This window comes from Fringilla coelebs, assembly GCF_963513975.1.
Source record: "Fringilla coelebs genome assembly, chromosome: 1".
Taxonomy (NCBI): Eukaryota; Metazoa; Chordata; class Aves; order Passeriformes; family Fringillidae; genus Fringilla; species Fringilla coelebs.
This window is the reverse complement of record NC_140028.1, coordinates 143032370-143049518: the sequence shown is the minus strand read 5'-3', so window position 1 is coordinate 143049518 and position 17149 is coordinate 143032370. Positions and strand designations below refer to the sequence as shown.

General features: G+C 41.7%; 1 protein-coding gene across 6 annotated transcripts in view; it reads right to left on the bottom strand.

Moving 5' to 3' along the window:
- Positions 1-17149, bottom strand: part of DIP2C (disco interacting protein 2 homolog C) — a 309487-nt gene that overhangs the window by 127453 nt on the left and 164885 nt on the right. For 4 of the 6 annotated variants that reach the window (XM_084220016.1, XM_084220018.1, XM_084220017.1 and 1 more), the window contains exons 2-4: positions 16836-16907; positions 14055-14222; positions 4484-4594 (exon numbers count right to left, since the gene is read on the bottom strand). In XM_084220016.1, the coding sequence (XP_084076142.1) occupies positions 4484-4594; positions 14055-14222; positions 16836-16907 (351 nt within the window). The remainder of the gene's footprint in view (positions 1-4483; positions 4595-14054; positions 14223-16835; positions 16908-17149) is intronic. The other 2 variants (XM_084220019.1, XM_084220020.1) reach the window with 1 other exon arrangement.

Here is a 17149-nt window from a genome sequence, read left to right as displayed (position 1 = left end):
TTGAAGGTGATATTAGTGGCAGCAATGATTCTGAGTCTCCAAAGAGAGTTCATTAACAATCGTTGCTGACATCTAAATCCACATAAAAAGCAAAGGCATGGAAGGAGAACTGGATGACTTTCAGAATCTTAGACTTCCAATTAGGAAAACCTTACCAAGAAGAGACAGAAAAGGACTTTGATCAGAGTTGGAATGGGAAATTTATTTGCAGATGTTAATTGAAATAAACTGTGCAGAAACACAAAGGAAGGGAAATGTTTTCCTAGATGTGAATTCCTTATTGGTTAAAGAGTGTGTATTCATTTTGTTTTGGGCTTTTTCCAAGTAGATGTGCCAAATATGATAACAAACGCTCAATCTGGGTAACAGCTAGGATCTAACAATCACAATGTGATCAGAGCAGAGATGCTGAAGTATTAAGCACAGCAAAACAACAAGCCAAACAAAGACTTCTACCTGAAGCAAATCTGAATCTGAAAACATGATAACCAAAATGAAATCTGACTTGCAAGTTTGCAACCTACAGTAATAATTGAGTAATTAAGAGAGCAAGAAAGAAACAGACTTCTGATCTCACAGGGGCAATACACAGAAGGGGAGGGCATAGTTCAGGGTTGTTTGTTGGGTTTTTTTCCCAGGGTCAAACATTGCACTGTATCTTAGCAAAGCTCCTCTGGAAGTACATTTGAAGATGATCTGATAACTTTTAAAATTTGACATGTATACCCACATTTACTCTCACTGAAATTTGCTGCAATTGGTTTTCTTTTGAGTGAGTGAAGATGCAGGAGTTGCAAACCAGTTTGCTGGAGAGCTTGTTGCCTTGCTGAGGAGTCATGCTATACAGCAACCAAGCTAGGAATTCAAAGCCTTGCCAGAAGTCCCACAATACTGTTAAGATTCTCAATTTTAACACTGAGGACATTTTCAGAGCAGCAAGATCTGAATTTATATAACACCCTGACTCTCCTACAGTGAGACTCCTGCACTAATAACAGCCCTTTACACTGAATTCCTTACTTTTCTTCTCAGCAATGAAGTTTGTGCCTTTATTATTTATACATATATATATAAAATTACAATTTGCCCCATCCCTAATACAGGACCTCATGTGCCATTTCACTGAACAAATGCCTTCCTTTTAAGGCAGCAACTGAAGCCAAGAGGCAGCAACACCAACTGAACACTCCTGGGGTCTCAGCAGAGGCACGCAATGAAGATATGCAGGATGTCTCCTTTTGCCCATCTCCAAACTGACTCATGTCTCCTTTTGCCTATCCCCAAACTGACTCAACATCTTCATGTACAAATGGCAAACACAGCTCAAGCAGACTTTCAACTCACAGTCAAATGCTCATGTTTTTAACAGAACTGCTCTGGAGAGTCACAGCTTGGAGATTTCAGGACCATGTGTTGAACGCCCACAAATTAGACAAGCTCAGGAATAGTATTTTTTTACCTATTTAAAAACTCAGTAGAAATCAGACCATTTATAGTGTATAGTTGGAGAAGCTTCTAGGAGCTTTTATATCAAGGAATTATTATGCAGATACCACAACCATTATTCAACAAAAAATTGGCAACATCTACAGTATGAACCCAGGGTTTCCGAGGGGAGGAGGGAGTTTTAAAAATTTATCAGAAAGGTCTGGACACACATGAACTTTCTCTGCCACATTTATAATTTAATTTTCCTTTAAATGGGACTGGCAAGGTCTTTGACTAATGGAATGAACCAGAGATATGTTACAAAAGGTTTAATAAGGAGTTCTCCACAATTTTCCAGTTGTGTCAGCACAATGAGTCTGACTGCATCCAGCAAGAGGCATCTCCCAAACACAATCCAGAGCCTCCACAGTCAAATTTACTCTCCTTGAGACCCTCCATAGACCCTGGCTTCTGACTCTTATCTCGCCAGGGTCTCTCTGCCACAAAGGTTGGTGGGCGCTGCTCTCTATGGCTCCCTAATTCTGCTTAATTACACCTTCAAAGGAAGGAGTAAAGAAGTTTCAGAGTTCTCTTTTCCTTCATGGAGTCACAAAATTGCTAAGGTTGGAAAAGATAATATTATCCAGACCAACCATCAACCCAGCACCACCGTGTTCACTACTCAACCACATCCCCAAGTGCCACATCCACGCGCCTTTTAACACTTTCAGGGATGGTCATTCCACCTCTTCCCTGGGCAGCCTGTTCCAATGATTGACAATTCTTTTGGTACCTTCCCTGGCACAACTTGAGGCATTTCCTCTTGTCCTGTCTCTTGTTACTTGTAAGTAGAGGCTGAACCCCACCTTTCTCCAGTTTCCTTTCAGGCAGTTGCAGAGAGTGATAAGGTCTCCCCAGAGCCTTCTTTTCTTCAGCTCCCTCAGCTGCTCCTCATAAGACTTGTGCTCCACACCCTTTGCCAGTTTCACTGCCCTTCTCTGGACCTGCTCCAACACCTCAATGTCTTTCTTGCTATGAGAAGCCATCATAAACCAGTTTTAAACCAATCATTTCCTTCACTTTGTGTTATATCTGGAGCAGTATCATGGAGAAAGTTGGATCCCATTCACTTGGAAATGAGTTATTACCCTTCTGTTCAGCTCTGAAATTAATTTTATCTTCCTTTAATCAGTGCTTCTATTTAGGGCATAATGATGTTCCACACTTGCTATACTGCAAATTAAATATTTTTCTTATAGTATTACCAAACTAGAATCAGTGCAGTGAAATTCAGCTGTGCCACAGAACCACAGACTGGAGTAGGTCAGCAGGAACCTCTGGAGACCATCCAGTCCAACTCCCCGCTCTAGGCAGGGTCATCTACAGCACACTGCTTGGGGCTACATCCAGTAGGGTTTTTAATAGCTCCAAGAATGGAGACACCACAATTTCTCTTGGCAACCTGTGCCAGTGGAGAAAAAAAGCATTTTGTTAGGCTTAAATCAATTTTTTCATATTTGAAGAGGCATCTCTCAAACACAATCCAGAGCCTCCACAGTCAAATTTACTCTTCACAAGACCCTCCATAACCATCAAGCCCTGGCTTCTGACTCTCAGCTCACCAGGGTCTCTCTGCCACAAAGGCTGGTGGGCGCTGTCTGTGGCTCCCTAATTCTGCAGCTGCAAGAGAGGCAGCACCAGATGAACCAGTCTGTGGCCTCAGGCTGCTGTCTGAGAAGGATGCTCATACTGCAGCAGCCCCTGAAGCAGTTCAAACAGCTGAGCACACCTGGCCTTCACCCTGTTAAGGTGTAGTAGATGTAGTACATGCAGTACATGCAGTTTACACCTTCAAAGGTAAGAGTAAAGAAGTTTCAGAGCTGCCCACATCCCTCTGGATGGCATTACACATGTGTGCTACATCAACTGCTGCTTCCAATTTGGTATTATCTGCCAGAGTGTGAAGAGGGCACTGTTCCACCTGCAAAGTCACTAATGAGGCTACTAAGGGATGCTGGAGCCAGTATTCATTCCCTACAGTACCCATTAGAGACTGGTGTCCCAATGGACTTTGTGTCACTGATCACAATTCTCTGAAGTCGATTTCAGCCAATTTTCAGACCATCTCACTGTCCACTTATCTAATCCACATTTCACCAGTTTGTCAAAGAGGATGCTATGACAGACACTGTCAAAAGCCTCACTAAACTAACTTCCACTGCTCCTCCTTCAACCTCCAGGAAAGTAATTTCATTGTAGAAGGTCATTCATGCTGATGAAGCATGAATTGACCAAGCTACTAACAGGACTTGGTAAATCTGTGCTGTCTACTCTTAATCACCACCTTGTCCTTCATGTGATTAAAAAGAGCTTCCAGCATTATTTGCTCTACCACCTGCTCAAGAGATTGAGAAGAGTCTGGCTGGCCTGCAGTTTCCCAGGTCCTATTTCTTGCTGTTCCTGAAGACAGCAATGAACTTGCTTTCTCTCAGTCTGCAGAAACCTCCCCTGATTCACACAACTTTTTGGGGAGTTGAAAGTGTACTCACATTGGTCAGTGATGAATCCCCATCATGTCCCACAGACTTCTACTTGTTCAGTTTGTTCAAATATTCCCTGTCTTAATTCTCCTTCACAGAGGAGAATGTGAGACTCTCCCATGGGTCTCACATGCCTTGCTCCAGAACTCAAATATCATCAGCACAGACCAAGGCAAAGGATACATTAATTATCCTGGCCTTTTTCATGCCCTTTGTCACCTGGTCTCCTGCCCCATTCAGAAATGGGACCATGTTTTCCCTGCTCTTCTGCTCTTCCCTTTTTCACTAATGTGCCTGTAGGAGGCTTTTGGAGCCCTTCACACTCACTGCCAGACCCAGATCCAGGTGAATCTTGGCTTTGTAACTCTACGCTTGGACAGTGTCTCTCTATTCGCACAATGAATGTTCCCCACTGTGAACTACATGAGTTCACAAGAAACTTTTAAAAAAAGCAAGGAACAGAACAAGACATTTGAAATTTTCATTCCAGTTCTGGGGTCTTCAGTGCCACTCACCCGATCTGTAACGCTCATCCCGTGACCCTGAGGACCTGCGACGGTGATACCGGGAGGAAGAGGACGGAGTGACAGGAGTCCGACGTTCTTGTGGTAAGGCCTGGTCCACCCCTGCATTAATAGAAAAAAAAACAAACAGCTCATTCTGATTGAATTTTGGAAGATTTATAGTGAGGAGGAGTTCAGCATACACTAGCAGTGGAAAATGAACATTCAGTGCCTAAAGGGCGTTGTGTTGATTGGGTGCACACTACTTGCCTCTAGTCAGCTTTTCTGATGTGGCTATTTTCCTGATTCTCTCTAAAAAACCTTTTTTCCAGGGTCATGGACAACATAGAAAGAGCAAACAGACAGTAAGCTTGGCATTTTTTACTTCACAAACAGATGACTTTTCATAAAGTAGCATTTAGGAAATATTTTCATGAACTAATAAAGGCAGACACCATTGCAATGGATACTGAAACCTTCCTGCAAAATGGGTCCTGGGAAAACTTCATGTGTATCATCTAAAACCTCACCTGGTTGGATGGTGTCAGCTGGTGACAACACAATACTAATCTGTGGAAACTAGTTCTGTGGGAAGGAAACTATAATAATATCTATAGTCATTATTACCTACCAATGGTCAGAAAGTAAAATTCAACTGCACCAAACCAGGCTGAAAATAGTAACCTGTTCCAGCAAAACAACAAAAATAGCCTTGTAAACTTGCAGCATTTGAATATGCTGAGCCTAAACATCCAGTATTTTAAGATTCTAAACCTTATATTAATCCCTTTCCCATAGTGAATTAGCTTTTTTTTTTTAAAGTATTTTCTTGAAAGCTTCTTAAACTACTATTAAACCACAGTAGTAATATAACAGCTGCATGATATATCAACACTTCTGAAATTTATCTTTTTTGACAACTTCCAGAGAAGAGTGAAGGCAATGACTTAAGCAGGAAAGTTCAAACAACAGGAAAAGAAAGCAAACCTGCATCTGTAACAGTGGCATGATATGGTTCCCTGAGCTCTTCCAGAGAAGAACCTGAGCAGACAAGCCCAGCTGATGCATTCAGCTTTGAGCTAACAAAGCAGAGCCTTGGGTGTGTGGTGCACAGGGGTAAAGAACAGGAGGACCTGACAAAATTAAATTGATTCCTTCCTATGATTTTCTGCCTTTAAGAAGTAGTTACACACCACGTGTGAGAACACAAGTAAAACTGGCCCCTTGCACTTAGGGCTCAAATGTAGGACTAACAACTTTCAATTGGATTCAACAAAACAATGCTTGGAAATATGCTCATATTTTTCAATTAAAACATAATGTAAAAACTCTCCATTACTATTTCCAAACAGTTCAATGCCAGCTTATTGGAGAGGGACAAGAGTTTACATTTGTGGAAACAAGAATTTCTTTGTAGACTACAGACCAACCAAAAATCCTGTGATTACTTCAATCAGTCTCAGTTAGGTTCAATGGACTTTATAAAAAAGCATCTTTTGAAACACATTGGCATTGTATGCTTATTTCTTTGTGAAAACAAACTGCACTCGAAATCCAGCTTTTCTCTTAAATCTTTGGATTATCAGCAATGTCAAGTCTGCTTTGATTCTGTGGAGGAATGGCTGGTTGGCTAAAAAATCATGCTTGGAGTAAAATCTCACAGGCGCCTAAAAGACAGAATGAATCCATAAATTTTCCTCTACTCAGGTTGTGATTAATAATTCACTCCCTTAAATCAAATAAAATGTCTTCATTTAACTCCTCTGTCTCCATACTATAGTACTGCATAATTTCACTCGCTCTCATTTCCCTTAATATCCTTTCAGTCAGGTGAACCTGGCTGCTAATCACTGAAATAATCAGGAGTACTGCCTACTCCCTTTTATGCATCAAAATAAATACCTTCTCCTCCCTTTCATATTCAGAATTTTTACTCCTTTATTTGGTAACCCTGAAAATGAGCAATATACAGTTAATAATAAAACTAATTTTGACTGAATTTTTTCCAAAAATTATGTTTCAGTCTGTATGAAATGCTAAGCACCATTACTCATTTCAGTCCTGCTACCCTGTTCTTTTAAGTTCTTCTAAGCCTTCTGATGTTTACAGTCTTATAACAAACTTTCTCACGCGCTTTTCTCTAAATAATTATTGCTGTACATTCTTTTCTGGAGAAGGAGAAATTTGATAGACTGTTGGTTTGTCCAGTGTCATTGGAGAGGTGTCACTGCCATCCTCCAATCCACTGTCACTTTTGAAAATCTATAAATGCTGGAGTCAGACATTAAACACTCTTCTTTTTACCTTGGAAATTCCAGTGTCTGCATCGTTTTATTTCATGTCCTAAGGCGACACAGTCCTTATCTACATCATCAGAAATGAAATAATTTATGGCAATCACATATATTCACAAAAATCCTAGAAAAACACACCCAAAAATTCTACACCTAACACTGAGGCTGTGTGACAGAGGTTTTGCTAAGAAAAAGCAGTGCCACATTTCCCACAGCAAGTGACTTGTGTAGGGCAATGGCATGTGGAGAAAAACACACGAAGATAATTGAGATGCTGCCACTACAGTACAGCATCATGATGATACAGGAAAAAGAGATCAACTACATCTTCCAAACAACAAAACCACATGCAATAAGCTTTAGAAACATCTAGGGAAATTAAATTGTGAGGAAAAGCATCAGTTTCAGAGGTACACAACTGCTGTAAGAGGGAGATCTTCCAGGCAGACCTGAAACCCATTGGGCAAAACACATTCAAGCCTGTGGCTTCCTTCTCCTGGCTTAGTGACTGTGAGACACTTTAAGTCCCTTTTCTGCAGCTGTGGGCAGTACACAAGCATCTTTTTCCAGGTGCAAAATAAACAGTGCACATAGGATAACACCAAACACTGACCCTGCCATGGCAGAAACACAGGACACCCAACTGGCCAGGCAGTGCTGCTGCCCACAGTACTCCCCAACACTGCCAAGGGCTCTTCCCTCCTCCAGTTCACTATGGAGATTGTGTTTTTACTACAGATACATTAAGTGTCTCATCTAATCTCAAAACTGAGACACTTTAGCAAGTTTTATTTCCTTCTACTTTGTATACATGTGTTTGTTCTTTTAAGTCAGTGCTGACCCAATGGGCAACATGAAGTTTCTTCATATAGTCAGGAAGGAGGGAGCCCCAACTCATGATCCTGCACCAGTAGTCATCCAAGGCAATAGAAAACTAAATGAGAATATCAAAATGTCCTATGAGATCTGGGGGATCATTTGATGGCTTTACTTCCCACTTACCTATATATAAAAACAGTGAGTAAATCTCTACCCAAGAGTGGAGTAGGACATGTGAACTTGGCTCACTGACAGCCCCAATTAAGATAAGGAAGTTAATTGTGTGCTATAATACAAGAAGAAGCTCTGCATCAGCCAACTCTGGGGACACCTCTTTGTATTATGTTCCTCTAGGGTGGAAAACCAGAAAGCACAGCCCCACTTTGGAGAGACAGCAAGGAACTGGATGACAGTTCCCTACTGAAGGGGCTGGAGCAGGAATTAGCTGGATTGCCTGGACTGACATCTTGGCTTCCTGTGTACCCACTGGCTGCCATGGCACCAGCAATGGTGTGAGACAAAGGACACAACAGCAAGGACCTACACACTGCCACTCTGGAGCCACGGGTGGGAGTAAAAGCCATGCAGAATAATGACTACCATGAAATCACTGAAGCGTTGCCACAAATAACAAAGCGGTGTTAACAGCCAAATTGCTCACCTCCACGAAGGCTCTAGCAGTATAGTGCAGTAACAAGAATATTTTTTTTGTCACTTCTGAACATAACTAAACTCAAAAAATTGATAGCTTTCACAGCCAGCACAAGGGTCCGTGAGTTAAGTGCTAATGCTTGTTCAAGTGCAGCTTCGCCCAGACGCATTTGTGAATCGGCAGCGTGATGGCTTGAGAATCCATACTTGGATCGATTCCTAAATTTAAGGAGGTGGCAAAGCAATGAATGACTTTCCTAAGAGAAAGGCCAGTGTCATGCCAGTGCCCTGTGCACAGACACACTCACTGTCAAAGCAGCATAATTCTTAATAACACCGTGGTCTAGCCCAGTCTTGCAGCTGAAGCAGGACTTTACCAGGTAAGCGTGATTAGCACTAGTGATTGACTCTTTGCAAGCCATGAAGAATTTCAGGAAAATATATATGCCTGGAACACAGTTATTTTATATGAGAGGCTTAGAAATCAGTGCTTCATGGTCATCACAATACACACAGGCATCAGCAGGTGCACTGGAGTAATCAGACATGTTCCTAACACAAGCTAAAGCTCCTAAGACACTTATATATTAGGTGTCTACAAGAAGGTGCTTAAGCTAAGCTCCCATTGTGAAAAACAGAGACCTAGACCAGAACTCAGGATTCTAAACAAAGGTATCAAACTTCTTTGCAGATGTTGTGGACTGTGACACCAGTCTGGCCAGAATGGCACTGTCCCCTTGACGTGCTGTTTTATGTGTGCTCACTCTGTGCAGGTGTCTCCAGCACCATTGGAAGTCCTGAACGGTATCAGACACCCATCTTCAGGCAACTCTGTAAATCCAGTGAAGCCCTGAGAGCTGTGCAAGTGGGCAGTGGAGGTCTCTGCTTTGGAAGAAACTGAAAAGCTCTTTGGGTTTCAGCAACTGAATTAACTATATCTCTTCATAAATATAAGGTTCATAGGCAGACAACTTAATGCAGATATATCAATCCACAAATCCTAATCTGCAAGCTGGATCCTCTCTTGACTGAATTTAGCTAAAAATGCAAGAGCCTCAGTAAAGCTACAGAAGCAATACCACTGCGAGCTGGATAGCTTTATTTTTAAGTGCATGGAAGATACAAAACTACCAGCTGGAAGCAGGCTTCACCTCTTTTTAATTCTTTTTTCCCCCTTCACCTCCTTGTTCCTCCTTTCTTTATTACTTCTTTTTGTAGCTAAATTGCAACACTATGTGCTGATAACATGGCAATAGCTGCACTGCCCTCTCCAACAAAGGACAATTATTTCCTTATTGTCAGCTGACAAGCTGTTTTGATGTATCTCTTACTCCTATGCCTGTGCTAAATTTTTGAATCTAAAAATATTCAAAAGCTGAAATGCCTGACAAGAAATGGAAGATATTCTTAGACAGAGGCTACATTTCTTGTTCTAAAACTAACTTACAATGTGTGCCCCCAGGAGAGAGAGCTGTAGGATAAACCAAACAACTCCAGGGCCAGTGGGAAGGAAGGAACACAGTGCCTGCAGTGCAGTTTTAAGAAACAGTATTTACCTTCCCTTCACAGTATTTCCTGAGTTTCTATTCACTGCCTGATGGCTCAGCTTTAAAAGAAAACTCAGGTATGAACACACAGTATATTTTGTAAACATGCTAAATGTCACACCATCCCCATGGAACTCGCTACTTAGTGTGGCATTTCACTCTTCCCATCAAATGTACAACTAAGTAATGAATTCACTGGATAAGCCAAGGGAGACTTAAAATGCAATACTTCTAACCAAAGACATCCAGGAAAGTGGAGCCATGTTCTGCTAGATAAATCTGGATAAATGTAATTTCTGATTAGATTGGTTTAATTAAAAGTTTTCCTTCACAGGTGAGCTTACTCTTGGTCTGATTTAATCCACATACTCCGTATTTTCTTTCATTATTACAATCTCAATTTTGCCTTCCAGAATTTCCTTGAAAGGTTTAGCTTTCAAATCAAACTTAGCATGGATATCACGGGCTTCTTTTTTTCTCTCCTTTATCCCAGTGATGGTGGACATCACATTACAGCTCCAGAGCATATATGATGTTTGGTTTCCATTTTCCTTTCCACAGCTTCAGTGTTCCATTTGAAGATTCTTTTTGTAGAATATGCAAGAAAAGACTACCTATTCACAAAGCAAACATCTTCACTAATGGGTTGGTCAAATCACACCACAGACAAATTCAGGCAGCATTGTGAATTCCAGCAGTTTCTCATCTCAACTCTTCAAACACCTCCACAGGCTCCACCTCCTCTGCTCCAACACTGGTTAAGCTTTAAGGCCCCCAGTGGTGGTTTTCCTTTCTACCCTCTATCGTTCACCTCTGACTGAGACAGATTTTAGACCAACACTTTCATGTTTCTTCCTATGCTCTTATGTTCTGCAGATGGCCTCCAAGAACATCAACAGATATTTCCTCAGAAATCTTCAAATTCTTTGAAAAACTTACCAACTCTAATGTGTACTAAAAATATCCTCTACCCCAAAAATTCACACCAAGGGCTGAAACCACTACCTGCATTACTAACAGATTTCATCACGTACTCATTAGTGAAAAGGGAAGGAAGGTATTTTTTGCTCTGTTTGAACAAAGTTTAATATTACAAGGTATTGGTGCAGGATAGGAAACAGAGATGCCATCAAAGGCCAGAGAATTATAAAATGGTAACTGGACTCTCAGTCATGGTGGCAAGACCAAACCAGTAACCATCATTTTAAGTGATGGCCTCAAGGGGTACTTCTCAGAGGCTTTCAATACCTTCCTTTTTATCCAAACTCAGCTCTGCGGGCATCCACCAATTCAAACCCAAACTCTTTTTTAAGCCCAAGACTTACTAGGCATTTGTCTGTGTGCTATAGTTTCTCATCTGTGAAACATCTGTTGCACTGTTTCAGGGATGTGCCCACATGCTGTGCAATGCACATGCCTTTCAAAGAGATCCATGTTCTCACCACACTTACACTCTCTGAAATGACCCATCATGGTTATCCCTTGGTAAGATCTTTGAGAATTTTAGGAAGGCAGATGTGATAGGAATACTTGCTAGTGTTAATAAAATGAATACATGAGAGTATTTTTTTCAGAATCAAATTTTGTTTAAATATTTCCTTTCAATCTTTGCAATCCAAATAATGTTGCAATACAAATAATGTGTGTGGAAGGAAAAATGAAATTGTAATCACCAAGTTTACTTGGACTGCCTTAAGACTTAGCAGCAGGAATAGCTGAAAGCAAAGGCATGCACACATAGACATAGAAAGTATGCAAATATATGCACAGAGAGCAGATATTAATATATGTGTCATGCTAATAAGAGAGGCTATGGAAATTGGTTCCTGTAATTCTATAGAAAATTGTTTTTTCATAAGGCAAAAGGAATCTTCTGCACAAATGTGTTATCTTCTCTGCCCTGCATAGCTTGAAATGTTCCCAGGCTGGTGCTGTTGGGGCTCCAGCAGCAGGAGGTGCAGGGATCTGTCTCTAGGCATGTGAAAGGAGCAGCAGGTGCCTTTTAAGCACCACATCTCACAGATTTATTAACCATAATAAATAAAGCACTGATGACTGGTCCACATGGTTGCACTACAAATAGAGCTACACTGGTGGTACCAATGATGGGAAATTACAGAAAGCAATCTAGTGGAGACACAGCACTTGATTAAGAGAGAATGAACCACCCATGTCTGAGCTGTCAGAAGCAATGCTTAATTGACAACAACATTGTCTGTGAATGAATGATCAAATTTCCTAGCAAAATACTGGAAGGCAATTGGGTAAAACCACAGCTTATGGGGAATACAGGTAATTAAGTGGTTTTTTTCTTATAGGGAGGGTTTCTCTTTATAATGTGTATGCAGTTGTCCACATTATCTTACCCAGAACTGAATTATCAAATCAAGATAAAATTCAGAAAGTTATTCTGAAATAAATCCCTGTTTAAGTGGTTAATTCAGCTCTTGGCTGTCATGGCTCCTCTACAGAGGCAGTAAGAGAAAGGTCACCACACAAGAGGACTGGGATGTATGTACAGATATAAAGGTCTGGATTCACTATTATTTTTAGATGTCTGACACACGGGCACACTAAGAAAAGAAAAATTGCTCTGCACACAGACCATCTCCAGCTACAAACTCACATCCTTAGAAAGCATCTTGAGGAAACAAAGCTGTACTTTTGTCTCCCTGACTTAAAGCAGGTGGGGATTTAATGGGAAAGAAAATGGGGCTCCCCCCATCCCTTCTCCCATTAACACTGCCAAATGCAGCACATCCGCTCCGGATTTCTGGATGTTCGACAGCCTGGCTGGAACAGTACAAATGTCCTTTGCATATGAGCAGTCTGTGCAGCATCTGGATGTGTCAGACCTGCTCTGCATGCACTGCAGAGTCAGCCTGCAGATGTGCAGGCACATCCCCTGTGTGTCACTGCAGGTTTGCTGTTCAGCATGTGACAATACGTGCCCTGGGATTGTCCTGTCAGAAACGGAGCCTAAGAGCCAGCTCCTACATCACCTGGAGGAGTATCAACCACAGGGTTGCCTGGATTTACCTTTCATTAACACCACTCCTGAAAAACAACAGTTCTCCCATTCTAAAATACCAGCATCCCAATAAGCATGACAAAAAAACACATGTATGTCTGTTCATATAGTCTACAGCCCTTTTACTGGTTACATTTATCATGTGGTTTAATATCACTAATACTGTTAAACCTGAAATTGCAATTTACTTTAAATCCTTTCAATTTTGCCAAAATCTCAGGCAGAGGAAGTTAACCATGTCAGACTGAGGGAACCTGACCTACAGCAGCCCTGTGTAAGAGAAGAAATACAAACACAGAATCCAATATAGACCTCCTCTACAGAATTATAGCAAATTGGTTTGAAAATGAGTGGAGAAAGTTTCTGAAATACAGAACCCTTTTACAGGTATGTCTTGCTCTGACAGAACTGTAAATCTTATCTTCCCTCCAGCCATCACTTACAACACATCCGGACAGCCTGTGCAAGTGTGGACAAGCACACAGGCTAGAGTGTGATGTCCTCCATGTCCCCACAAGGTTGGCAAGAGAAAATCTGGTGTCCTGAGGAGCTGTGGATCCTCTGCAGCCTTGCTATGAATGCAGGGATAAAGCAGAATGCTTGCCACCAGCCACAGGTCCTGCCAGAGGGATACCTGGGGTACCTGGGAAGGCCATCATTCTACAGGCATGGCTGGAGTCATGCCTTGCCTTGCAGAGATGTAACCTTGAGGAATGTTCTTCCTCCAGCTTGCTCTACCAGCCTGATGCCTGCTCCTGAAAGTCAGGCTGCTTCTGAATGGCGTGGATGTGAGCAGAGCTCAGGCAGAGATCCCTACTTGAAAACAGCATAGAACTAAGGGTGCTTAGACTTTCACAGCTTCCTCCAGAATCTGGTGAGCTTGGGCCTGTTTAGAGCACTGTAAAAAGGCAGTGCCAAAAAAGGGAATTAGAAACACATGCATTCCTGTGTTTCACCAGCTTATTGTGTGCAATCTCCTCCAAAGTATCCATGGTATGGAAGCTAGAGAAGTGTTAATACGTTCAAATTGCTAAGAAGAGCTATTCCTTCTCCCTTCCCATCACTTCACTCTCGGGCAGAGAAAGTCGCAACGGCCTTCCAGGTGTCATCCTTTGGTTGTCCTGCCTTGCAGCCGGCAGCCCCATGTCCATCCTACTGAGGTAGGCATCTACCAGAGGCTTCCAGATGAGGCACAGTTATATACAGATACGGACTGGAAAAGATACATTCATGGTGCTCACCAAAACGAAAATAAAAGAGAGGCCGGTTTCCTGCAGTGCTGGCTGCTCTCTCTCTAGCGGCCGCTTCCCGGATGTCACAGACACCAATGTTGGCAGTGCGGAGCATTCTTCTGGCAGCTCCTTCACTGTGTTGCAGTCTACACCGAACCGCGGCAGCTCCATTCGCTGCTGTAACAAGTTGAAAAAAACTAATTAATTCACGTTTAGTTTTTTTACATTTGTTACAGCAACGAATGGAGCTGCTGCCCCCATGCAGAAGAGCACACACGCACACGCACGCACAGACACCACAGGACACCCACGGAGCCAACGCGGGTCGATGTTCCACTCTGCCAACATGGGCGCTAGGAGCGTTAGCAAAGGTGCAGCGGGAGGACTGCGTGTCCCAGCAGAGGGGAAATGCCTTTGGATTTCCTTTAGTGTGTTGAATGCAGTCACGGAATGCAAATTCCTACCCTTCCCCAACACCTCCCATCCCAGCAGAAGTCATGTCCGTTTCCATACTAGCTTAAAATATCTCTATATTAAGATATCTCTAAAATACCTCTCTTAAAAGATCTCTAAAACCTCTATTCCCTTATACCACCAAGATCCAAGTCCGTCACAGCTTATAAATTCTTGCATTCCCCACCAAAACAGCTTATGAAGTTTTTTTTTTAAAAAGGCTAATTGGTCACGTATGTGATTGTTGAGATATTAACAGAGGCTTACAAAATGCCTTCTGTTTTGTCATCCTGCTTCTTCTTGGAAAGGATTCATCTCCCCCTTTCTAGTGAGCAGGGATTTAAAGCCATTCAGATGAATAAGGTCTTATAAGGATTATATCAAATCAAACCTTTTCAGGTTTTGTCCAAAAGGTAACACAACAAAACAAACAAAAAGTACAAAGACAGCAAAAGACCCAAGCACAGATAATATCCATTTATGGAGGAACATACTTTAATACAGCAGAAGTAGTGTCTTCCACTATAATAAAATAATCCATTTAGCCATCAGCTAAATGATTGACCTTAATATATTTACAAGAAAACAGTGGACAATATTTCAATAGTTTGCTTTTCTTGATCCTATTACCTTCACATCCATATTTCACATTCCTTGTGAGGGATTTTCCAGCAACTGGGGGAGCAGAAAATGTTCATTCCATTTTGTCCCATCCTTAAAACAGCTCAAAGTCAGCTACATTCTCAATCACGACCTCTTCAAATTCTTAAATGTACCTCACCGCAGGACTGGCTTACAGAGATCCCTCTGCTTCTCCTTACACTGCAAAACTTTAGTATCACAGTAGAGACCTTGAAAGGTAAATCTGTGAGGGTTCTCCATGTTCTCTCTTTCTTCATTACATGCATATGAACCCCCAGCAGTTTCAGCCACGGATATAGTTTGACCAGAGGACTGTGAGCTTTCTGGAGAAACAGCTCTATTTGCTTGTGTGAAGAAAGGAGAATAACGACTAAAAAAATAAACAGATTCTGGTTCCAACTGTGCTGCTGCATTGAGGATTGCTGTGAGGCTCTCCATAACTCAGCAAATCTAAGCAGGTCTCATGAGAACCAGCTGTGAAGACTAATGTATGTCTGATAGTCGGGTTGGACCAATAAATACCCAAAAATTTAATATACTGCACCTCTGGTATTGTAGTTCTGTTGATTTGATTTCCTTCACTCTCTAATGGCTCCCAATGGTTTGGGAATGTCACAGACACCCTCAAACCAGGCTGTATCACTTCAGAAAACAGAGGTGTCTGTAACACTGATCTCTGATGTGGAGTTCCCACCAGCAGAGCAGACCAAGTGAAATCCAAAGGCACAAAATCAGCATTCTGCTATGGAGCTAGACATAGAGATATACAAACCTGATGAAGAGAGAACAAGGCAGCGCCTTCACACATCAGCAGTTTAAATAAAACCCCATCAATTCCACTAAAAAGGAAGGATTTTGTAAAAGAAGGAGAAACTAGGGCTGAGGCCTGCAACAAAATCAAAGCTCAGAGAACAGCCAAGCCTAAGTGGAGCCTGTAAGGTCAGTGAGACCAGGAATGCATGAGCACACTCCTCTGAGACCAAGACAGAAGAGAGGGCTATACCAATACCTACAGCTAGACGCTGAACCTTGGGATCCAGTGCCTCACAAGAGTAAAACAACTCTGGAAAGTTCTTATACACATATATGAAATAAATTCAACTAAGCAATATGTTATTAAATTTAGTTTGAAGTTACATTTACACCTTTTGGGCACGTGCATGCAGCCTATCCCTTAATACTAAAACCAGGTATGTGTACAAGGGCAGCTGTCCACATGTCCTAGGACAAGCTGAACCCCAAGGATATTGATGGTCTCTCTAGTGCCTTCAAAAGTGAGATGTGGTCAGGAAACCCAGAAATGGAGGAAGTTACAAAGATCCAAGGTTCCCTTCCACTCTTGCATACTTCTGTTCAGAAAACTTCACATGGCTGAGATGTTAATGAGTTAGGACATCACATTTTCCTTTGAATTCTTGCATTCCTTCCAACAAACAATGCCTCTCTAAGAAGCCTAGGCTGATTTAATTTTCCAGACATGACTGCCAAACCCACACCAACGTATGTAAAAAATGTACACACACATCAAAGTAGACATATATATAAAAATACACACAAAATGGATGGAATAAGCTTATTCTGCATAACAATATTTTTGTTTCTGCCACATCTGTTTCTTCAGAGATGCAGATTTCTACAGTGGCAACTATCAGTACACTTGACATCTTCATACATCACAAGCACAGATACACATACCGGGAGGCTGTGGCAGGTAGGCCCCAATTAATTTTGATCTCTTCTTTTCATATCCCTTCTGTGTGATGTCACCTGCCAAGAAAAGAAAAGGATAATCAATAAGATGTGGATAAAGACAGTGTATAGCTTCTTAATGGCAGTACCATCAGCTTAGCCACCACTGCACTGTTCATCTGTCCTGACAATTAGAAGGAACAAATGAAAAGCACAGAATGATCATTCTACCCAGAAAAAACTCAATTTATGCCACAGCCATTCTGGCAAGAAAATACCCAACCTTGACTTATTTCAGCACCAAAGTCCAGCAGCACAGA